Source organism: Bufo bufo, chromosome 3, assembly GCF_905171765.1.
Source record: "Bufo bufo chromosome 3, aBufBuf1.1, whole genome shotgun sequence".
NCBI classification, from domain to species: Eukaryota; Metazoa; Chordata; class Amphibia; order Anura; family Bufonidae; genus Bufo; species Bufo bufo.
In genome coordinates, this window is record NC_053391.1 from 684,067,627 (window position 1) to 684,093,455 (window position 25,829).

General features: G+C 46.1%; 1 protein-coding gene across 1 annotated transcript in view; it reads right to left on the reverse strand.

The window, feature by feature from the left end:
* The window catches only part of MOGAT2 (monoacylglycerol O-acyltransferase 2), a 53,285-nt gene that overhangs the window by 15,491 nt on the left and 11,965 nt on the right, over positions 1 to 25,829 (reverse strand). The window contains exon 2 of the mRNA XM_040426472.1: positions 18,823 to 19,001. Within this exon, the coding sequence (XP_040282406.1) occupies positions 18,823 to 19,001 (179 nt within the window). The remainder of the gene's footprint in view (positions 1 to 18,822; positions 19,002 to 25,829) is intronic.

Sequence of the window (25,829 nt, forward strand, 5' to 3'; positions counted from 1 at the left end):
GCAAATGGCTGCCCCTATGCTCAATAGACCCGCCCGTCCCCCTTTCACTGACCCAGCTGGACATCTCTGCTCCGAGTAGTGGCGCGAGCGCAGGGGCTTCCATGGGAATGCAGATGGTGACTGCGCATGCGCTGCTACACTTCCGGGTACCAGGTAAGATGTCCAGTCCCGTCAATTAAGCAGGAGTGGGGAGTATCTAGGGCAGCCGTGCAAGCCCCTCGCTGCTCAAGCAGTCTGTTTTCATAGCCGAATCAATTCGTACGAAACCACTTCCAGCATCTTCCATAACGGGAAAGTGCGCCATTCTTCCGTTATCCGGTCGAAGCAGTGGTCTGTGTTTCGTGGCCCACCCTATAGCCCCAAGAGTGAACCCAGATTTTGCCAAAATGGCGAACGGTTCTCGATGCCATGATTTAGCCAGAAATGGGATGGGATGCATGGGATAGGCATAAGGCCATCCTCCATATAAGATAGGGCCGGGGGCTATCCATAGTACTCAGTATATTGGGCCAAACGGTTCTTATCTGCCGATTCTGTGTTTCTATGTAAATCCGTTTGTAATGTCGGAGAATCACTTTCTTCAGAATGCTGTGGTTTTTCTCCAGAACTGACATGGTTAACTTCGTCACGTCCTCATTGATTTTACCCTGAACTCGGGTCTTTTGGGGTCAAATGTTTGTTATTGCTGCTCTCTGCTCTAAACCGGTTATACTGAAAGCATGAAAATAACCGCCCCCTGGCGTTACGCCGCGGCCACCCAATAAGTAACATATACAAAACAAAACCGCAGACCGGTGGGCTCGTACAGAAGGGGGGGTGTCACCCATCACAACCAATCAGATCCCAGCTTCTACTGGGTTTGTCCGGATTGGTTTTGAAAGTGATCTGATTGGCTGCCGCGGGCCAATGTTTTCTTTGGTCCTGCATATGATGGTGTAAAGGGGAGGAACTGAAATAATACTGCTCTTACCGTGTGGTACTAGATAACAGCGCGATACTGTGCCAACGTAATAATGCAATAGTGCCATATAGCGAGCACGTAACAGAGCCCTACTGGGCCAATATAATACTGCAATATAGTGACTATATAATACTGTTATACACATAACAGAGCCGATATAATACTGCAATATGGTGACAATATAATACTGTCATACACATAACAGAGCCCTACTGGGCCAATATAATACTGCAATATGGTGACAATATATTACTGTCATACACATAACAGAGCCCTACTGGGCCAATATAATACTGCAATATGGTGACAATATAATACTGTCATACACATAACAGAGCCAATATAATACTGCAATATGGTGACAATATAATACTGTCATACACATAACAGAGCCAATATAATACTGCAATATGGTGACAATATAATACTGTCATACACATAACAGAGCCCTACTGTGCCAATATAATACTGCAATATAGTGACAATATAATACTGTCATACACATAACAGAGCCAATATAATACTGCAATATGGTGACAATATAATACTGTCATACACATAACAGAGCCAATATAATACTGCAATATGGTGACAATATAATACTGTCATACACATAACAGAGCCCTACTGTGCCAATATAATACTGCAATATAGTGACAATATAATACTGTCATACACATAACAGAGCCAATATAATACTGCAATATGGTGACAATATAATATTGTCATACACATAACAGAGCCCTACTGTGCCAATATAATACTGCAATATAGTGACAATATAATACTGTCATACACATAACAGAGCCAATATAATACTGCAATATGGTGACAATATAATACTGTCATACACATAACAGAGCCAATATAATACTGCAATATGGTGACAATATAATACTGTCATACACATAACAGAGCCAATATAATACTGCAATATGGTGACAATATAATACTGTCATACACATAACAGAGCCAATATAATACTGCAATATGGTGACAATATAATACTGTCATACACATAACAGAGCCAATATAATACTGCAATATGGTGACAATATAATACTGTCATACACATAACTGTGCCAACATAATACTGCAATATAATGACACAACAGCACCAAAAGATCAGCGCTATGTAGTGGTGAAGTAATAAGGTTCCACAGTTCATGAATAGGACCCCAGTGGATTCCACGACGTGCACGGTGAGTACAGGGGGTGCAGACCCCGGGGCACTCTGTCACCTGACCCTGACCGTTCCTATACATGCGTCAACAGACAGAGTAGTAGTAATATCTAGAACCTTAGAACAAAGACCCTCCATCCTGCTAATAGAGGGGGGTCCATATGAGACAAAAAAACATGATTCAAAGCACAAATGCAATAAAAACTAGAAGAAAAAAGTTGCAAAAACATCACAATTCCATCAGCCTCGCTGCCAGGATTCAGATTTCTATCATTCTGCTGTATGTACCCGAGTGGCCGTCTGCTTTCTGCCCAATGCTTGTGTGCAGCTTTAGCAGAACCGGAGAATAATATCTTTATGTGTTAATCAAACTAAGAGAAGTAGTAGGAGATGTCCGGCACCGAGACAAATACAAATCTTCAGTCTTTATGTTATAAATTTAAAAGAATACAGTTTCTTCACATAGTAGATGACGGTAACGCTGCCGCCGCGTTTCGAACTTTACGATCTTAATCATGGAAACTGATTAAACTAAATTTATGAAACAAAGACTGAAGATTTGTATTTGTCTCGGTGCTGGACATCGGACTGGCCCGGGTCCTTACACGAGACATCCTATGCGTTGGTGCCGGATTACTTTTCTAATCGTTAATCAAACTAAACATTATCTGGAAGCAATCAGCTAAAAGTCCCAAAATACAGAAAGAGGATCAATATGATGGGATCAGCCGGGCGCTTACCGCGCGGGGTAATGGCTGTAATGTTAATCTAATTACCGCACCGACCCCCCCCACGAGTGCCGTCTGCAGCCACACGTCCATGCGCCCAGTTGTCAGAGCTGCTCTTTGTACTCTACCGAACCCAACCGTAGTCGGCCATTTTGAACTTGTGGAGTCTACTGGTCTCTCGGTGGCCCATCTTCTGTTTACCTACTACGTGACGCGCCCCCCCCTCCCCCGTGCTAAAGTTGGATGCCGTATGACAGCTCACATGCATTTCCATTTATATAACGGAATATATAACATCTATAGAAATGCGGAGCCGTGAGTTCCGTAATGATCCATTAGGCACAGTGTAGCGGAACGTAATTGATGGCGGTATTTATTGTGTAACATAATGGTTTCTTTGTGAGTCTCATATGGGACGGTTTATGCTGAAGGAAATCTGCTTTTTACATCTCCTCTAATAAATGACAGTAAGGCCTAGTTCACACGAACGTATGGCTTTTATAGTTTTTCACTGATCCGTTTTTGAGTTCCGTTGTGTTTCCGTTTCCTTTCCGTTTTTCCGTATGCCATATACAGTATACAGTAATTACATAGAAAAAATTGGGCTGGGCATAACATTTTCAATAGATGGTTCAGCAAAAACGGAGCGGAAACGGAAGACATACGGATGCATTTCCATATGTGTTCCGTTTTTTTTGCGGACCCATTGACTTGAATGGAGCCACGGAACGTGATTTGCGGGCAATAATAGGACATGTTCTATCTTTCAACGGAAAAACGGAAATACGGAAACGGAATGCTTACGGAACACATTCTGTTTTTAATGCGGAACCATTGAAATGAATGGTTCCGTCTACGGACTGTATACGGAACACAAAAAAACGGCCCGTACACTCGAAAAAAAAAAACGATCGTGTGAACTAGGACTTAATTTGCCATAAAAACAAAGAAAAAAAAAAACCTCGAGTTGCAGGTTTCACTTCCTCCCCATTCCTCCAAGCTTTCTGATTGCTGTCACTGAATGGGAACCAAAACCTGAAACCTGTGCAGACCTAGTACCGCCACCCAGTTGGGCGTTTGTTAAGGCCAATTCACACTGTGCTTTTTTTTTTTTTTTCTTGCCAAATTTTGCCGCAGGCGCCCTTCACCGAAATTCCGTCTCCCATACTTTTCAATGGGAGGCAGCGCTGAAGATCTTGGAGCAGCTACGACCGTGCCTAGAAGGGGCATGTACGTCCCTTGTGGTGGTCGCGACATTAAACCGCTGCTCCCGAGCTTCAGCGCCGCCTCCCACTGAAACGAATGGGAGGTAGAAAGGAGAAGAATTTCGGCATTAGGCCTCATGCACACGGCTCAGGTGCGGACGCATTCACTTCAATGGGGCCGCAGAAGATGCACTCCTTGTGCTGTCCGCATCCGTTGCTCCGTTCCGTGGCCCCGCAAAAAAAAATATAACCTATCCCAATCTTGTCCGTTTTGCGGACAAGAATAGGCATTTCTACAATGGGCCGCCCGTTCCGCTCCGCAAATTGCGGAAGGCACACGGGCGGCTACCATTTTTGCGAACCGCAAAAAAAAAGAACGGAACAGTCGTGTGCATGAGGCCTAAAAGTGTGAAAAAAAACACTGGAAAAAGCGAAAAAAATAAAAATCACAAGGGTCACGTCCCTTCATTGAATGAGAGGTAGAAAAGAGAGGGCTGCCATCGAAATTTCGGCATCTGTGTCCGCCCCAAAATTCAGCCGGAAAAAAAAGAAGAAAAAAACGCTGTGCGAACGGGTCCTTACGGTTCCAGGTGGATACATTATACCTGCACTGATACACTGTAACAAACTATCAGGAGATTGGCGCTGCCGATTTGTTTGGCTCACAGAGAATTGTCCAGACTTGATACAATGTAACAAAGGAGGACATAGATGTAAACGAGAATCTTCTCATTCGCTGACAGCAAGCAGAGTCAGTGAAAATGATGTGGATTTGGACATGTTCAGAGTAGGACGGGGCCGGTCGTGTCCTCAGCTTTTTCTAGGAAATGTATATCCCAGGTGAAGTCGTAAACGGCAGGTGAGCGCCAGGTCGGCACATGATGTCCTACAGATAAGATACGGGGGGGGGGGGGGGGGGGGTAGCGGCGATCTTGGCGATCGCAGCCGTGTCCCGGTCACTGATTGAACGGAGGCGCTCCTCGTAGCGGTTAATCATTGCCCTCGGTTACGACCTTGAACTCCAGGAAGACCCGGGGATAAACATGTTTGTGCTTATTATTGCTGCGTACAGGAAGGGGCGTGTACACAACATAGGGGCCCCCGGGGCCACTACTATCACAGTGATCTCAGAAATGCTGGGGCTTGTGGTTCAGCATTTTAGCGTCCGGACCTCCCCTTCCCCCCCCCCCACGCTACTAATGACGCCGTACGGATCGATGTCAACGCGCAATGACAAGAGACAATGTGTCCCCATTCCACATCATTTTCAAGATCTCTGCTTGCTGCCAGCAAATGGCAAGAGGCTGAAAACCTAACGACCTCTCACAGCTGGGGGTTTGTTACTGTTGTATCCAGTCTAATGAATCCTCTTGGAAGTAAACGCCTCCCTTTGCTACAATGTATCAGTCCTGAGTGGAGACTGTAACAAACCCTCAGCTTTGGGAAATCCAGATCTTACCAGTGTGTGATGCTGGTGTTAAAGTAGCCATCTATAACCACTGCCGCTTCAGTTGCTGGTTAAGATCTCTGCTTGCTGTCAGTGAATGGAAGCGTGTACAGTGGATTTAACATTGAACTGTAACCGGTGACCGCCGTTTTGTTATCTTTTTTTTTACCTAAATTTCATTGCAGGTGCTGTATTTCAGATGTACTGTACCTTTAAGACTTGCCAGTGGTGAGGAATTGAAACACAAAGTCCCTTCCACGTGGACCCTATCAGGGTACAGATTTGGGGCTGCAGGGTAGAAAATGTCCATCGGGCACCCGGGGGCCGGCGCCATGCTCCCCTCTTGGCGTTTCTCACCTTTAACATGTGACCTTTCCCCGTCCGCAGCGGCCATTCGCGGCCTTACTCTCGCAGGACATATGTTTTTCTGGGTTTAACACCTGAGGATTAGACTTATGGATTATTATTATGGATTATAGACGGGACGCGTTACCATGACGATGTCAGCGCCGTCCCTAAAAATAGTGGCTATTTACTAAGGTGCCTAAGACGATTCCGTGGATTTCAGATGGAAAATGAGAGCGATGGGCTGTAAGATCTATGAGCGGCTCGGAGAGACTGCGGACATTGTGGAAGACATGGAGCGCAGCTCTCCTCACTACTGCCACCTGCAGGGGACAATTCTGTGAATCAGTGGCGACATGAGATGTCATATGAACAGCCTAAGGATCCATTCACACGTCCGTATGTGTTTTGCGGATCCGCAAAACACAGACACTAGCAATGTCTGTTCCGCACATCACCAGCACTCTCATAGAAAATGCCTTTTCTTGTCCGGACAAGAATAGGACATGTTCTATTTTTTGGTGGAACGGAAGTGCGGATTCCAGCCCCATTGAAAATGAATGGGTCCGCACCTGTTCCGCAAAATTGCGGAACGGATGCAGAGTCGCAGACCCATTTTGCGGACCCTTAAGAAAGGTGCCAATTGTTCGACCGGATATCAAACTAATGATGTTGCACATCTTTTATTATACTCCAGAGCTGCACTCACTATTCTGCTGGTGGAGTCACTATGTACATACATTACATTACTTATCCTGTACTGATCCTGAGTTACATCCTGTATTATACTCCAGAGCTGCACTCACTATTCTGCTGGTTCAGTCACTGTGTACATACATTACTTATCTTGTACTGATCCTGAGTTACATCCTGTATTATACTCCAGAGCTGCACTCACTATTCTGCTGGTGCAGTCACTGTGTACATACATTACATTACTTATCCTGTACTGATCCTGAGTTACATCCTGTATTATACTCCAGAGCTGCACTCACTATTCTGCTGGTGGAGTCACTGTGTACATACATTACTTATCCTGTACTGATCCTGAGTTACATCCTGTATTATACTCCAGAGCTGCACTCACTATTCTGCTGGTGCAGTCACTGTGTACATACATTACATTACTTATCCTGTACTGATCCTGAGTTACATCCTGTATTATACTCCAGAGCTGTACTCACTATTCTGCTGGTGCAGTCACTATGTACATACATTACATTACTTATCCTGTACTGATCCTGAGTTACATCCTGTATTATACTCCAGAGCTGCACTCACTATTCTGCTGGTGGAGTCACTGTGTACATACATTACTTACCCTGTACTGATCCTGAGTTACATCCTGTATTATACTCCAGAGCTGAACTCACTATTCTGCTGGTGCAGTCACTGTGTGCATACATTACATTACTTATCCTGTACTGATCCTGAGTTACATCCTGTATTATACTCCAGAGCTGCACTCACTATTCTGCTGGTGCAGTCACTGTGTACATACATTACTTATCCTGTACTGATCCTGAGTTACATCCTGTATTATACTCCAGAGCTGCACTCACTATTCTGCTGGTGCAGTCACTGTGTACATACATTACATTATATTATCCTGTACTGATCCTGAGTTACATCCTGTATTATACTCCAGAGCTGCACTCACTATTCTGCTGGTGCAGTCACTGTGTACATCCATTACATTACTTATCCTGTACTGATCCTGAGGTACATCCTGTAGTATACTCCAGAGCTGTACTCACTATTCTGCTGGTGCAGTCACTGTGTACATACATTACTTATCCTGAGTTACATCCTGTATTATACTCCAGAGCTGCACTCACTATTCTGCTGGTGCAGTCACTGTGTACATACATTACATTACTTATCCTGTTTTGATCCTGAGTTACATCCTGTATTATACTCCAGAGCTGCACTCACTATTCTGCTGGTGCAGTCACTGTGTACATACATTACATTACTTATCCTGTACTGATCCTGAGTTACATCCTGTATTATACTCCAGAGCTGCACTCACTATTCTACTGGTGAAATCACTGTGTACATACATTACATTATATTATCCTGTACTGATCCTGAGTTACATCCTGTATTATACTCCAGAGCTGCACTCACTATTCTGCTGGTGCAGTCACTGTGTACATACATTACATTACTTATCCTGTACTGATCCTGAGTTACATCCTGTATTATACTCCAGAGCTGCACTCACTATTCTGCTGGTGCAGTCACTGTGCACATACATTACATTACTTATCCTGTACTGATCCTGAGTTACATCCTGTATTATACTCCAGAGCTGCACTCACTATTCTGCTGGTGCAGTCACTGTGTACATACATTACATTACTTATCCTGTACTGATCCTGAGTTACATCCTGTATTATCCTCCAGAGCTGCACTCACTATTCTGCTGGTGCAGTCACTGTGTACATACATTACATTACTTATCCTGTACTGATCCTGAGTTACACCCTGTATTATACTGCAGAGCTGCACTCACTATTCTGCTGGTGCAGTCAGATATCAGATATATGCTGCTCTGGATGTAACTGGAGTAGCTGACATGATGTTATATATTTAAATCCTTGACAACCCCTTTAAGGAAAACCTTTTCCCCGTCCAGAGCTCAGATACACAGTGGCATAGCTATAGGGATCACAGCGGTCAAAATTGCGACTGGGCCCCAAAGTGACTGCTGCACTGCCAATTACTGTGTTTTTCGCTTTATCAGATATGGGGGTCTGATCTGAAAAGTAAGGGGGTATTGTTTTTGCTGGCACGTATTGTAAGGGAGTATTTTTTGTATTGGCACATATTATAAGGAGAAGTATTATTACTGGGGTACTATGGGGAGCATGATTATTAGTATGGGCACAATGGGGGCATTACTATTGGGGGCACTGTTACCCTATGCACTCTGGGAGATAATGATTATTATTTGGGGAGCACTATTACTGTGGGGGGCACCCTGGCACAGTATCAACTTAGCACAATTATTTTTGGGGGGGACATTATGTTTACACTATTAGGGTCAGAGACACTATTTGCTGGGTGCAGTTATTTTTTAGGGCACTGTGTGCCAGTAATTATTGAAGGGGCACTATCTGTGTGGCAGCAGTATCTTCAGGGGGTCTGTTTCTGCAGTATAGTATTGGGGAGCACAGCATTGGGGGGGGTGGCAGGATGGGATGTTCAGGTGGGAGGATGATGGAAAAGTAGGAAACTAAGACGTCTTTGGGTCAAACTCTGCAGAGAGAAGAGATGGCTGAAAGAAGTCATCATGGCGGTCTGGTGTGAATGGAGAAGATGAGGAAGGAGACATCTCTGGATGTAAGAGGTATGTGGCCCTGTATTACCCTGGATGTAAAAGGTATGTGGCCCTGTATTACCCTGGATGTAAGAGGTATGAGGCCCTGTATTACCCTGGATGTAAGAGGTATGGGGCGCTCTATTACCCTGTATGTAAGAGGTATGAGGCCCTGTATTACCCTGGATGTAAGAGGTATGTGGCCCTGTATTACCCTGGATGTAAGAGGTATGGGGCGCTCTATTACCCTGTATGTAAGAGGTATGAGGCCCTGTATTACCCTGGATGTAAGAGGTATGTGGCCCTGTATTACCCTGGATGTAAGAGGTATGGGGCGCTCTATTACCCTGTATGTAAGAGGTATGAGGCCCTGTATTACCCTGGATGTAAGAGGTATGTGGCCCTGTATTACCCTGGATGTAAGAGGTATGTGGCCCTGTATTACCCTGGATGTAAGAGGTATGTGGCCCTGTATTACCCTGGATGTAAGAGGTATGTGGCCCTGTATTACCCTGGATGTAAGAGGTATGTGGCCCTGTATTACCCTGGATGTAAGAGGTATGTGGCCCTGTATTACCCTGGATGTAAGAGGTATGGGGCCCTGTATTACCCTGGATGTAAGAGGTATGTGGCCCTGTATTACCCTGGATGTAAGAGGTATGTGGCCCTGTATTACCCTGGATGTTCTGTAATGTTGTATGTAACAGTAGGGTTGGAGGGAAGGGGTTAGGTTGAGAATTTGGCATGGGGCCGGGGGTGGGGGGGGGGGGGGGGGGGGCAGTGCCGTTTACATTTTTTCCTCAGGTAGCAGGAAGGCTATGTGCTCCCCTGCCCCCGGCCACAAAGCACTGAAGGAAGGGGGGCCCCAAGCTGAACTCTTGCACCAGGGCCCGTGAGCCTTTAGCTGGAGATGCATACATTAGAGACTGATCTTGCCACTGCTATGGGGTCCTGTACCTTTGTCAGTAAGATTCTGCCTGCAGCCTCCACTAGGGGGAGCTCCCTGCACGTAGATTCACACAGCTGCCATTGAGTTCAGGATTAGCTCCCCCAGGTGGTGGCTGCTGGCCATGATTCTACCTTATTATAGGAGAGGGTTTGGAGCTGTGTTCTGACTCCTGTATTATGAAATTAATCAGCAGAGTATTGTGGACCATGTGATTTCTATGTGCCCCCCCCTCCTCCCCGCGTTCCATCCCCTCCCCTGTGTCAGTCTCATAATCCCCATCATTGTCCCTAATTATTCCAGTCATTGTTTCATAATCCCCATCATTGTGGCCGTTGCCAAGTGTTGCAGCAGATGATCTTGGGGATTTCAGCTCCGGAGTTCGCGTGCGTCCTGAGAGCAGCATCTCTAAATCATTCGTTCAAGTCCCGTCCTTGTGACTGTGGCTCAGTTTACGAGGGCGGGATATAATACACCCGCTCTGTCTGTTACCCGTTATATAGGAGCGATATCATCTGTTACAGTGCCCCACGGTGGGAGAGCAAGGTAAGAGCTGAACTGCCCGAAACCTGGTTCAACCTAGAAATATAAACAAAAGTGCTGCCATTCACTGACAGCAAGAACAGATCTTGAAAATGGTGAGGAACTGAGACACAAAAAGTCAGTTTATACGCGAGCACAGAAATGATGAGACATGAGAACAATGCCAGATATGTAATGTCTGCTGACCACGGAGATGATGGAAGACGGCGTGGCCCTTTAATTACCATATAATGCGCAGTCATGAGATGATGAGATCATATCTGAGTCCGTCACATATCTAAAGAAGTCACAAAATGAGAACATTACGCCCCCTACCTGCTGCTGGACATACTGCTATATTACTGAGAGGAGACTAGAGACATCTAGTGGCCGTATGCGAGATTACACACTGCAACCCCTATTGAGGATGTGGCCACTGACTACTAGTGACCGAGGATAAGCCGTTATACGGCGGTCACTAAGGGGCCTTAGGCCTAGTCTAAATACTGCACGGCTGTCCCGTGTAACGGGGAGCAATGACCTGGATTGGCAGAAGCCCTGATACTAGCTATTTAAACCCTTAGATGCCACAGTCAATGTCGACCACTGCATCTGAGTGGTCTCCCTCCGTCAGCCATCAGCACCACCGCGAATGAGCTCGCCAGGTGCCAGCTGTCTTCACACAACAGCCGGGGGCCTAATTAATTCTCCCAGGTCTGCCGTCAGTGTATACCTATTAGGCAGTACCAGCCAGGCGCAGCATGAGGGCTCATAAACATGACCGTGTCCGTTTTGCGGAAAAGACACGGCCAGTATCCATGTTTTGCGGATCTGCAATTTGCGGAATGGAACAGCCGGCCCCTAATAGAACAATCCTGTCCTTCTCCATAATGCGGACAATAGTAGGGCGTGTTCTATTTTTTGGCGGAACGGCCATGCAGACCTACGGACATGGAATGCACACAGAGTCATTTCGATTTAGATTTTTGCAAAAAAAAAAAAAAAGGAACGGACACGGAAAAATTATATATTTGTGTGCATGAGCCCCGATCCTACTGACAACGTAATACACTGTTGTACATAAGCAGTACAGCGAATTATAGAAGCAATCAAGGGATCGCATGTCATAGTCTCCTTGTGGGACTAGTAAATGGTAAATTAAACTAAGTTTTACTTTTAAAAAAAGACACCTTTTTCTATTAGGGAAATTATTTTTTAATAAAAAAAATTGCAAAAATAAAAACACCCTCCACATATTTGGTATCACCGGGTCCGTAATGACCCGCACTACACAATTATCACGTCATTTATCCTGCTCGGTGAATTGCTGCTTTTTGATTATTCGTCACCAAAAAAAATAATAATAATTGATCAAAAAGTATTATGTACCCCAAAAATGGTAGTAATGGGTCTTGGGATGGGGTGATGCAAAAACTTAATTTTTTTTAAAGAGATTTATTGTACAAAAGTAGTAAAACATAAAAAAAAAACAAAAAAAAACATTTTGTTATTGCTGCGATTGTCTTGACCCAGAGAATAAAGTTATGTTATTTATTACGAAAAGTGAATGTCGCAAAATTTACATAAAAAGGCATCGGCAGTATTAGGCCCCTTGCAGACGAGGGTGTCCGGATTAGGTCCGCATGCGTTCAGTGAAAACGGCACGATTTTTCGCAAACAAGTTCATTCAGTTTTATTTGCAATCTCACGTTCAGTTGATCAGTTTTTATTGCGCGGGTGCAATGAGTTTTAAAAAAACTGAATGTTTACAAACAACATCTCCTAGCAACCATCCGTGAAAATCGCACCGCATCCGTACTTGCTTGCGGATGCGATGCGATTTTCACGCAGTTCCATTCACTTCTATGGGGCCTGCGTTGCGTGAAAAATCGCAGAATATAGAACATGCTGCGATTTTCACGCAACGCACAAGTGTTGCGTGAAAACCAACGCACATGAACACAGCCCCATTGAATTGAATGGGAGTGTGTGCAATGCGTTCGCATCACGCATTGCACCCGCGCGGAATACTTGCTTCGTGAAAACGGGGCCTTAGGGGTGCAATGCGTGAAGTGAACGCATTGCACCCGCACTGAATCCGGACCCATTCACTTCAATGGGGCTGTGCAGATGAGTAGTGATTGTCACGCATCACTTGTGCGCTGCGTGAAAATCGCAGCATCTTCTATATTCTGCGTTTTTCACGCAACGCTGCCCCCATAGAAGTGAATGGAGCTGCGGGAAAATCGCATCCGCAAGCAAGTGCGGATGCGGTGCGATTTTCACGCATGGTTGCTAAGAGATGATAGGGATGAGCACTCCAGGACCCCATTACAGTAAATTCCCTGTATTATTTTCCCTTATAACATGGTTATAATGGAAAATAATAGCATTCTGAATACAGAATGCTTACTAAAATGTCAATTGAGGGGTTAAAAAAAACAAAAAAAACCTCACCTTATCCACTTGATCACGCAGTCGGCATCGTCTTCTTTCAGGACCTGCAAAAGGACCTTCGAGGACGTAATCGCGCTGACCACGTGGTGAGCGTGGGGACGTCAGCGCAGGTCCTGCTGAATAGATGGTACTATTATCCACTAGAGGGCAGGATGTGTGTTATGAATCAGACCACTAGATGGCAGGATACGTGTTATGAATCAGACCACTAGAGGGCAGGATGTGTGTTATGAATCAGACCACTAGATGGCAGGATACGTGTTATGAATCAGACCACTAGAGGGCAGGATGTGTGTTATGAATCAGACCACTAGAGGGCAGGATGTGTGTTATGAATCAGACCACTAGAGGGCAGGATAAACGTTATGAATCAGACCACTAGAGGGCAGGATACATGTTATGAATCAGACCACTAGAGGGCAGGATACGTGTTATTAATCAGACCACTAGAGGGCAGGAGACATGTTATGAATCAGACCACTAGAGGGCAGGAGACGTGTTATGAATCGGACCACTAGAGGGCAGGAGACGTGTTATGAATCAGACCACTAGAGGGCAGGAGACATATTAAAAGTAAGACACTAACCTTTCAGACAAGTGAGTTGCACACTCTGGACTCGCAGTGTGAATATGCAGCAGCTCCCGTCCTGACCTCCCAGCACTGATCGGGTCACATAGCATTATATTGATTTATGATGCTCTGTAACCCTTACAGTTCTGTAATGTATTAGATAACACTGACAGCATTATGTCAGTGTTATCCAATACATTCCAGGCCTGTAAGGGTTACAGACAGGGGTGTAACGATTGCGGTCGCAGAGGGTGCGACCGGCGAGAGAGGGGCCCGCAGCCCCGCAGGTGCTTTTAATGGCCAGTCGCCATCGGGCCTACTTAAAGAGGACCTTTCACCGATTCTTACCCTATGAACTAAGTATACAGACATGTGGAGCGGTGCCCGGGGATCTCTCTGCACTTACTATTATCCCCAGGCGCCGCTCCGTTCTCCTGCTATGCCCTCCGGTATCTCCGTTCCCTAAGTTATGGTAGGCGGAGTCTGCCCTAGCGCTGGCCAATCGCATTGCAGAGCTCACAGCCTGGGAGAAAATAACCTCCCAGGCTGTGAGCTCTGCGCTGCGATTGGCCAGCGCTAGGGCAGACTCCGCCTACCATAACTTAGGGACTGGAATCTCCTCCTACTATAACTTAGTGAACGGAGATACCGGAGGGCATAGCGGGAGAACGGAGCGGCGCCCGGGGATAATAGTAAGTGCAGTGAGATCCCCGGGCGCCGCTCCACATGTCTGTATAGTTAGTTCATAGAGTAATAATCGGTGAAAGGTCCTCTTTAATTTTCTGGCTGCACTACTGCGCATCCTGGAAGTCTGGCAGCAAATCATTCATTACTCAGGGGGCAAAAACATGAAATATATACATTGAGAGAGGCGGTTAGTTTTAATTTTTACGATTTTATTTTTAGTTTAGTTTTCTTATAAATATCGTACATCTGTGCCATACATTGTGGATCGGTCTATATGTGTTCATATTTTTATTATCTTTTAATCCGACCTATATTGTTTAGCCCTCATGCACACGGCCGTTGTTTTAATTTCGCATCCGAGCCACAGTTTTTGCGGTTTGGATGCGGACCCATTCACTTCAATGGGGCCGCAAAAGATGCGGACAGCACTCCGTGTACTGTCCGCATCCGTTGCTCCGTTCCATGGCCCCGCAAAAAAAAAAATAGCATGTCCTATTCTTGTCCGTTTTGTGGACAAGAATAGGCATTTCTACAATGGGCTTCCGTTTTTTGCGGATCCGCGGTTTGTGGACCGCAAAATAACGGCACGGTCGTGTGCATGAGGCCTTAAAGACAAGATCATGTTGTTATTTGGCCTTTTAGGATTTAATATCTGCAGCTCTTGTGGGCATTTAAACACATAGAATGAATGGGGAAAGTGGGGGGGGGCGTCATTCCCAAAACGTCACACAGCATGAGGGCACGCCCACTACCTCCATGTGTATCTCCGAGCAGCGTCCCACTACCTCCATGTGTATCTCCGAGCAGCGTCCCACTACCTCCATGTGTATCTCCGAGCAGCGTCCCACTACCTCCATGTGTATCTCCGAGCAGCGTCCCACTACCTCCATGTGTATCTCCGAGCAGCGTGGTTGATAAATATATTTCATGGACGTTGCACTTTATAATATGATTTTGCACTTTAGGTTATCCGTATCGCTCTGCTGAGAGCTGTTCAGAAGGACGGTGCGATTTATAATTCGTTATGTGCGACTGTAGAGAAGATAAAATCTAGAAAAACGGGCCACTCCGGATCCGTGTGATTCTCTTGAATTGGACTGAAGAAGATAAGGGTATGACCACGCGGCGCGGCCATGATGCGGTTATGGAACTACAGGGCAGGCTGCATATTATGGAACTAACCACTAGAGGGCAGGCTGCATATCATGAAACTAACCACTAGAGGGCAGGCTACATATTATGGAACTAACCACTAGAGGGCAGGCTACATATTATGGAACTAACCGCTAGAGGGCAGGCTGCATATCATGAAACTAACCACTAGAGGGCAGGCTACATATTATGGAACTAACCACTAGAGGGCAGGCTGCATATTATGGAACTAACCACTAGAGGGCAGGCTACATATTATGGAACTAACCACTAGAGGGCAGGCTACATATTATGGAACTAACCACTAGAGGGCAGGCTGCATATCATGCAACTAAACACTAGAGGGCAGGCTGCATATCATGGAACTAACCACTAGAGGGCAGGCTACATATTATGAAACGAACCACTAGAGGGCAGGCTGCATATTATGAAACTAACCACTAGAGGGCAGGCTACATATCATAAAACTAACCACTAGAGGGCAGGCTACATATCATAAAACTAACCACTAGAGCGCAGGCTACATATCATAAAACTAACCACTAGAGTGCAGGCTACATATCATAAAACTAACCACTAGAGGGCAGGCTACATATCATGAAACTAACCACTAGAGGGCAGGCTGCATATCATGGAACTAACCACTAGAGGGCAGGCTACATATTATGGAACTAACCACTAGAGCGCAGACTGCATATTATGAAACTAACCACTAGAGCAGTGTTTCCCAACCAGTGTGCCTCCAGCTGTTGCAAAACTAAACCTCCCAGCATGCCCGCACAGCCAAAGGCATATTATGGAACTAACCACTAGAGGGCAGGCTGCATATTATGGAACTAACCACTAGAAGGCAGGCTGCATATTATGGAACTAACCACTCGAGGACATGCTGCATATTATGGAACTAACTACTAGAGGGCAGGCTGCATATTATGGAACTAACCACTAGAGGGCAGGCTGCATATTATGGAACTAACCACTAGAGGGCAGGCTGCATATTATGGAACTAACCACTAGAGCGCAGGCTGCATATTATGGAACTAACCACTAGAGGGCAGGCTGCATATTATGGAACTAACCACTAGAGGGCAGGCTGCATATTATGGAACTAACCACTAGAAGGCAGGCTGCATATTATGGAACTAACCACTAGAAGGCAGGCTGCATATTATGGAACTAACCACTAGAGGGCATGCTGCATATTATGGAAATAACCACTAGAAGGCAGGCTGCATATTATGGAACTAACCACTAGAGGGCAGGCTACATATCATGCAACTAAACACTAGAGGGCAGGCTGCATATTATGGAACTAACCACTAGAGGGCAGGCTACATATTATGAAACTAACCACTAGAGGGCAGGCTTCATATTATGGAACTAACCACTAGAAGGCAGGCTACATATCATAAAACTAACCACTAGAGGGCAGGCTACATATCATAAAACTAACCACTAGAGGGCAGGCTACATATCATAAAACTAACCACTAGAGCGCAGGCTACATATCAAAACTAACCACTAGAGGGCAGGCTACATATCATGAAACTAACCAATAGAGGGCAGACTGCATATTATGGAACTAACCACTAGAGGGCAGGCTACATATTATGGAACTAACCACTAGAGGGCAGGCTGCATATTATGGAACTAACCACTAGAGGGTAGACTGCATATTATGGAACTAACCACTAGAGGGCAGGCTACATATTATGGAACTAACCACTAGAGGACAGACTGCATATTATGGAACGAACACTAGAGGGCAGGCTGCATATTATGGAACGAACACTAGAGGGCAGGCTGCATATTATGGAACTAACCACTAGAGGGCAGGCTACATATCATAAAACTAACCACTAGAGGGCAGGCTACATATTATGGAACTAACCACTAGAGGGTAGGCTGCATATTATGGAACTAACCACTAGAGGGCAGGCTACATATTATGGAACTAACCACTAGAGGGCAGGCTACATATCATAAAACTAACCACTAGAGGGCAGGCTACATATCATAAAACTAACCACTAGATGGCAGGCTACATATTATGGAACTAACCACTCGAGGGCATGCTGCATATTATGGAACTAACCACTAGAGGGCAGGCTACATATTATGGAACTAACCACTAGAGGGCAGGCTGCATATTATGGAACTAACCACTAGAGGGCAGGCTACATATTATGGAACTAACCACTAGAGGGCAGGCTGCATATTATGGAACTAACCACTAGAGGGCAGGCTACATATTATGGAACTAACCACTAGAAGGCAGGCTGCATATTATGGAACTAACCACTAGAGGGCAGGCTTCATATTATGGAACTAACCACTAGAGGGCAGGCTGCATATTATGGAACTAACCACTAGAGGGCAGGCTAAATATTATGGAACTAACCACTAGAGGGCAGGCTGCATATTATGGAACTAACCACTAGAGGGCAGACTGCATATTATGGAACTAACCACTAGAGGGCAGGCTACATATTATGGAACTAACCACTAGAGGGCAGGCTGCATATTATGGAACTAACCACTAGAAGGCAGGCTGCATATTATGGAACTAACCACTAGAGGGCAGGCTGCATATTATGGAACTAACCACTAGAGGGCAGGCTACATATTATGGAACTAACTACTAGAGGGCAGGCTGCATATTATGGAACTAACCACTAGAGGGCAGGCTGCATATTATGGAACTAACCACTAGAGGGCAGGCTACATATTATGGAACTAACCACTAGAGGGCAGGCTGCATATTATGGAACTAACCACTAGAGGGCAGGCTGCATATTATGGAACTAACCACTAGAGGGCAGGCTGCATATTATGGAACTAACCACTAGAGGGAATACATATTATGAATCTGACTGCTCCAGAGGTGCGCACACTACATATTATCAAATTGACCACTAGAGGGCGCATGGAGTATTTTATTATAGTAAGGCCTCATGCACACGACCGTTGTTTTGGTCCGCAACTGAGCTGCAGTTTTTGCGGCTCGGGTGCGGACCCATTCACTTCAATGGGGCCGCAAAAGATACAGACAGCACACCGTGTGCTGTCTGCATCCATTGCTCCGTTCCGTGGTCCGCCCCAAAAAATATAGCCTGTCCTATTGTTGTACGTTTTGCAGACAAGAATAGGCAGTTATATCAATGGCTGTCCGCGCCGTTCCGCAAATTGCAGAACGCACACGGACGCCATCCTAGTTTTGCGGATCCGCAATTTGCAGACCGCAAAACACACAACGGTCGTGTGCATGAGGCCTAATGCTGATGATCACTTACCTTTATAGGGAAATAATCCCTGAGGTATCTCCAAACCACACTCTTCTGCAGCCAGGGACTCTTCCTGCCCCCCTGGCTGGGGGTGTCCCAGTCTATGAACCACCACACCGCATACAGGACACTGATGACCCAGAACCGGGTGAAGAGAAGAGCAAAGAACAGGACGATGCAGGTCTGCGCTGCGAGGAGAAAGGCCACGGCCACAGGTCAGTAATGGGGTCCACAGTATCTATAATAACCCAGCATGTTCTAATAGTCCAGACAATGAATACTCTATCACATTGTGACAGAACTGCATCCTATAATAGTCCAGCATTTTATAATATTACAGGTTAATAGTCCAGCAGATGATAATAGATTAGCAGTCTATAACAGTCTAGCATATTACAATACCCCAGCAGAATAGAACAGACCAGAAGAATATAATAGTCCTACTTCTTATAATAGTCCAGCGGCATTATCAGAGGAACGTCTGCTATAAATCACACAGACAGGAGATATGTGACAGACTTTACTGATGGTGGGAGCAGGAGACTTCTGGATGCATCGGGTGACGCTGCACATGGGGGCTGAGGTGAGACGTATGGGGGTACCACCAGTCATCCCACGGTTACTGTATAGCCTCTAACTAGCCCAAAATGGCTGATAACAGAGAAAAAACACTGGATATGGGGGCAGGAATCTCACACACTCACCCCCCATGTACAGTGTCACCCCCATAAGTGCCATCCTCACCCCCCATATACAGTCCAGGGCCGGTACAAGGCAGGGGCCTACCAAATGGCGCTACCATTTGCGGACAGGAGGGGGGCGCAGGTGAAGTGCCAGCAGTGTGTACACAGGGCCGATCCTACACGGGGTGCAGTAGGTGCCCCGCACCCCAGCGCTGCGGCCCTGGTGACAAGTGGGGGCGGCCGCGGCCGGCGGCAGGGCAGAGCAGGAGATGAGCGCCTCCATTGCGGAAGCGCTCATCTCCATAGTCATCTGTATTGCCGTCCTCAGGACAACGATACCGATGTCTATGCTGCGGCAGAGGAGGGAGAGGTGTGTCCCCTCCTGTTCCTCTGATGGGCTGCCAGCACTAAGCCGGCAGCCTATCAGAGGCCGGTGATGGCGCGATGACGTCATCGCGTCGCCTGAGCCGTATAGCGAGGGACACAGACGGAAGAGGCGGCCTGCATCGCATCGCATTGCTGGAGGTAAGTATAAGTGTATTATTTTTTTTTATTTTTTTATATAGGTACAATACTGGGCTGGCACATAAGGGGGGCTACTGGGCTGGGCTGGCACATGATAAGGGGGGCTACTGGGCTGGCACATGATAAGGGGGGACTACTGGGCTGGCACATAAGGGGGGACTACTGGGCTGGCACATGATAAGGGGGGACTACTGGGCTGGCACATGATAAGGGGGGACTACTGGGCTGGCACATGATAAGGGGGGCTACTGGCACATGATATGGGGGGCTACTGGCACATGATATGGGGGCACTCTGGCTACTGGCACATGATAAGGGGGGGGGGCTCTGGCTACTGGCACATGATATGGGGGGCTACTGGCACATGATAAGGGGGGCTACTGGCACATGATATGGGGGGCTACTGGCACATGATATGGGGGGCTACTGGCACATGATATGGGGGCACTCTGGCTACTGGCACATGATAATGGGGGGGATCTGGCTACTGGCACATGATATGGGGGGGGGGCTCTGGCTACTGGCACATGATAAGGGGGGGGGCTCTGGCTACTGGCACATGATATGGGGGGCTACTGGCACATGATAAGGGGGGCTACTGGCACATGATAAGGGGGCTACTGGCACATGATAAGGGGGCTACTGGCACATGATAAGGGGGGCTACTGGCACATGATAAGGGGGGCTACTGGCACATAAGGGGGGCTACTGGCACATGATATGGGGGGCTCTGGCTACTGGCACATGATATGGGGGGGCTTTGGCTACTGGCACATGATGGTGGGGGGGCTCTTATTTCTGGCACATGATTGGGGGCACTCTGGCTACTGGCACATGATATGGGGGGCTCTGGCTACTGACACATGATATGGGGGGGCTCTGGCTACTGACACATGATATGGGGGGGCTCTGGCTACTGGCACATGATGGTGGGGGGGCTCTTATTACTGGCACATGATTGGGGGCATCTATGGGGGCACATCTTACTGCAGATTATTGGGGGGCACTATAGGGGCATCTACTGAGGCTAAAAAAGAAGATATTTTATATGGGGGCTCTGTATAGGGGCATTTTATACTGGGACACATTATGGTGGGTACTATGGGGAAGGGGGGGGCACTATGGGGGTCATCTACGGGGGCACTGAGAAGGGGTATTTTATATTGGCACATTATGGGAACATTAGCTCAACTGGGGGCATTACAAATGTTTTGCATATTATAAGGAGAATTATTACTACTGGGGGGGCATTATGGTGGGCTTTATTACTCCCCCATGGTATGACCCCCTAGTAGCAGCACCAGCCTCTCCCTGCTCTGCTATCCCTCTGCCCTTTCTCCAAATCCTTATTATGAAATCTTTCTCATTAGGTTAAAGCACAACATCAGCTCCGCCGAGCCCCCGGCCAAAGTGTTGAAGTGGCGTCCGAGATCCCCAAGGGCCAAGCCAAGTAACTAAGTTTTTATGGGGGTTCTACAAAAGAGCTATCGTGGGGCAAAGTTCATATTCGTGTTTACACACGTGTTTTAAAATGAATGCTTTCTCCTATTATAAACAAGTAAATAATGACGCAATGCTGTGGGGCTGGTGTGCAACTTTTTCCAGGGCTGGTTTTTATCCCCAGTCCGGCCCTGGCCGAGCGAGCCGCCGGGACTTTTTTTTTTTTTTAAGCCGAGCAGCCGAGCCGCCGATTCGTGGGGCTGAAGTTGTTGCCATAGAAACATTGTAAAGGGGAGGAGTTAGTAAGATAACCACGCCCATGTGGGGGCGCCAGAAATATTTCTGCACCCAGGCGCCTGTGACCCTAGGATCGGCCCTGAGTGTACAGCTTCACTGTACCACATTAGCCAAGCGCCACTTGCTGTGCTTGCTGTGCTGAGTGCGCTCCTGCACCCGCCTACACCGTCCACACCAGCCATGTCAGCGCTGCTCCTTCTCTCCCCCTATGAATTTTGTGCCGACTGCGCTCCTGGCTCGGGCTCCCTTTCCTCCTCTGCGTTTCCTCGCCCCCCCCCCATGGAGGATTCATTTGGTTGATACCACCGGCGTGCGCTGTGTGACGTCACGCGGCTCACGCCGGAGGCGAGGTGTGAGGACTCGCGCAGCCTACAGGGAGCTGTGTCGGCGCGTGAAGAACAAGCCACGAGGAGCCTGCCTTCACTAGCAGCTACTCACACACAGACTGTAAAAAGTAAGAAAATAATGTAATACAAATAACAAACTAATTTTTTTATTAAAAAAATTATGGTCATCTCAGTCCAATCCCCCCCCCCCCCCCCCCCCCGGGGGGGGGGGGATTGGACTGAGATGATCATAATTTTTTTAATAAAAAAAAGCAGTTTAAAGAAATGATTTTGTGTTATTTTAAGCTTGCCTTTTCTGTAAAAAAAAAAAAAACATTAATTGCAGCTTCACTGTGCCATCACATGCAGCCACTCTGTGCCCACCAACCGTAGCCACTGTGCCATCAATTGTCGCCACTATGCCCATCATGCAGCCACTGTGCCACCTAACGCAGCTATTGCTTTAAGTATATTCTTGTTTTGAAACAACATTGATTCTTTCTTAAAAACGGGGGGGGGCGCAGTTTGCCATCTTCGCCCTGGGCACCAAATGGCCTTGTCCCAGCCCTGAGTGTCACCCCCATAAGTGCCATCCTCACCCCCCATGTACAGTCTTATATAGGAAAGGGTCGGCACTGCTGGAATAGACGCGGTGCACGAGTCGGTGGGGAGACGTCCCAATACTTGCAATAAAGAAGGAAAGACCGGCACTCGCGATGATGATGAATGTTGCGTTTATTCAGTCACATATTAAGGACATATAGTGACGCGTTTCAGCACAACACGTGCTTTCTACAGACTATACAATAAACTCCTATCACATCTCTTTTATACACAGAGAGAGGGAGGAGTAACAAAACAAAAGGGAAATGACATCATACTATGTAGCTCCACCCACCTCAGGGCTGACACAGGTGAAGTAATGAAAGATGCAATAAACCAAAAAAAAAGATCAATGTGGATACATTGATGAAACAATGGAACAGTTGATAATAATTCAGGAATCAAATCCGCTGAAAGAGACAAATGAAATGTATATTATTATAATCTAAATTCTTATAATAAGAATAATATAGTCAAGAACTAAGTGAAACTGGAAATATTATACTCGCGGTTGAGCCCCCTTGGATCCACAGTTTGTAACCGGTGGATCCAATAAGCCTCACGCTTTAAAAGCAAACTATTCCTGTCGCCGCCACGGCGAGGTAAAGATACGCTCTCAATCACTTGAAACCGCAACTGCGATATCGCATGACGCTTCTCATGGAAATGATGTGGTAGGGGTAACAACAAATTCTCAGTGCGGATAGTGGACTTATGCTTACTTAATCTATCTTTAATCCGCATTGAGGTTTCCCCTACATAGACCAAACCGCAGGGACATTTCAGAATATAAATGACATCTTTACTGTCGCATGTGAACATGCCTTTAATAGGAATTTGTTCTCCAGAATGAGGGTGGGTCAGTGTAGACCCTCTAATGACACTCGGGCAGTTGTTACAATTTAAACACGGAAATGTGCCCTGACGCGGAGTAGTCAGTGTGGTCTGTCTGACTATAGGTTTGTTAGTGCCTATCTCTGCTCTAATAATTTTGTCACGAATATTATCCGCTCTTTTGAAACACATCATTGGAGGATTTTGAAATATCTCCATATGAGGATATTATCTGGACATGATGTGCCAATGCTTATTGATTATGCTCCTCATTCTCTGTGTCCAAGGATGGTACTTCACTATTAATGGGATACGTGGTGGTTTAATAATCTTCTGTCCCTGCGGTTGATCTAACTTGTGCTTTTGAGATTGTAATAAGTGTAGGGGATAGCCTCTGTTGAGGAACTTTTTCGTCATCTCTTGCAACCTAATTTCACAGGTGTCAGGATCAGTCACGATCCTTTTAACCCTCTGGTACTGTGAAAAAGGAATCGCCTTCTTGATTGCTGGGGGATGGCTACTAGTGTAGGTAAGTAGACTATTTCGATCTACACTCACCTAAAGAATTATTAGGAACACCTGTTCTATTTCTCATTAATGCAATTATCTAGTCAACCAATCACATGACAGTTGCTTCAATGCATTTAGGGGGGTGGTCCTGGTCAAGACAATCTCCTGAACTCCAAACTGAATGTCAGAATGGGAAAGAAAGGTGATTTAAGCAATTTTGAGCGTGGCATGGCTGTTGGTGCCAGACGGGCTGGTCTGAGTATTTCACAATCTGCTCAGTTACTGGGATTTTCACGCACAACCATTTCTAGGGTTTACAAAGAATGGTGTGAAAAGGGAAAAACATCCAGTATGCGGCCGTCCTGTGGGCAAAAATGCCGTGTGGATGCGAGAGGTCAGAGGAGAATGGGCCGACTGATTCAAGCTGATAGAAGAGCAACGTTGACTGAAATAACCACTCGTTACAACCGAGGTATGCAGCAAAGCATTTGTGAAGCAACAACACGCACAACCTTGAGGCGGATGGGCTACAACAGCAGAAGACCCCACCGGGTACCACTCATCTCCACTACAAATAGGAAAAAGAGGCTACAATTTGCACGAGCTCACCAAAATTGGACTGTTGAAGACTGGAAAAATGTTGCCTGGTCTGACGAGTCTCGATTTCTGTTGAGACATTCAAATGGTAGAGTCCGAATTTGGCGTAAACAGAATGAGAACATGTATCCATCCTCTGATGGCTACTTCCAGCAGGATAATGCACCATGTCACAAAGCTCCAATCATTTCACATTGGTTTCTTGAACATGACAATGAGTTCACTGTACTAAAATGGCCCCACAGTCACCAGATCTCAACCCAATAGAGCATCTTTGGGATGAGGTGGAACGGGAGCTTCGTGCCCTGGATGTGCATCCCTCAAATCTCCATCAACTGCAAGATGCTATCCTATCAATATGGGCCAACATTTCTAAAGAATGCTATCAGCACCTTGTGGAATCAATGCCACGTAGAATTAAGGCAGTTCTGAAGGCAAAAGGGGGTCCAACAACGTATTAGTATGGGGGCACTAATAATTCTTTAGGTGAGTATATATCCTTGATATATAAATCAGTATACACTGTGCCATCGTCCTTGCGCTTTACCCATGTATCAAGAAAGGATATTTGTTGAAAATCAAAGTGTATGGTAAATTGAAGCTCACTCCAAATGGAGTTAAGATGACTGTTAAATTCCATGAGGGATCGAACGTCGCCTCGCCATACGCAAAACACGTCATCTATAAATCGACGCCAAAATATACAATGCTTTAAATATAAAGAATTGGAATAAACAAATTCACTTTCAAACGATGACATATAACTGTTTGCGTACGGCGGCGCGACGTTCGATCCCATCGCGGTCCCGCGGCGCTGCTGAAAAAAGGTGTCTTGAAATAAGAAGTAATTTTCCTCTAACACTAGTTTTAAAAATGTCAGAAAAAAATCCTTCTGTGCTGATGTATAATGACTGGTATTTAATAGTCTGGATGCTGCCTCTAAACCCTTTTCATGAGTAATGGAAGTATAGAGGCTGCATACATCAAAAGTGACCAGTATGCAGTCTCTATCTAGGTGAAGGGGACGTATTTCACTCAAGAAATGTCCTGTGTCTCGTAGGTAGGAAGCATTGGCACATCATGTCTAGATCATATCCACATATGGAGATATTTCAAAATCCTCCAATGATGTGTTTCAAAAGAGCAGATAACATTCGTGACAAAATCATTAGAGCAGACATAGGCACTAACAAACCTATAG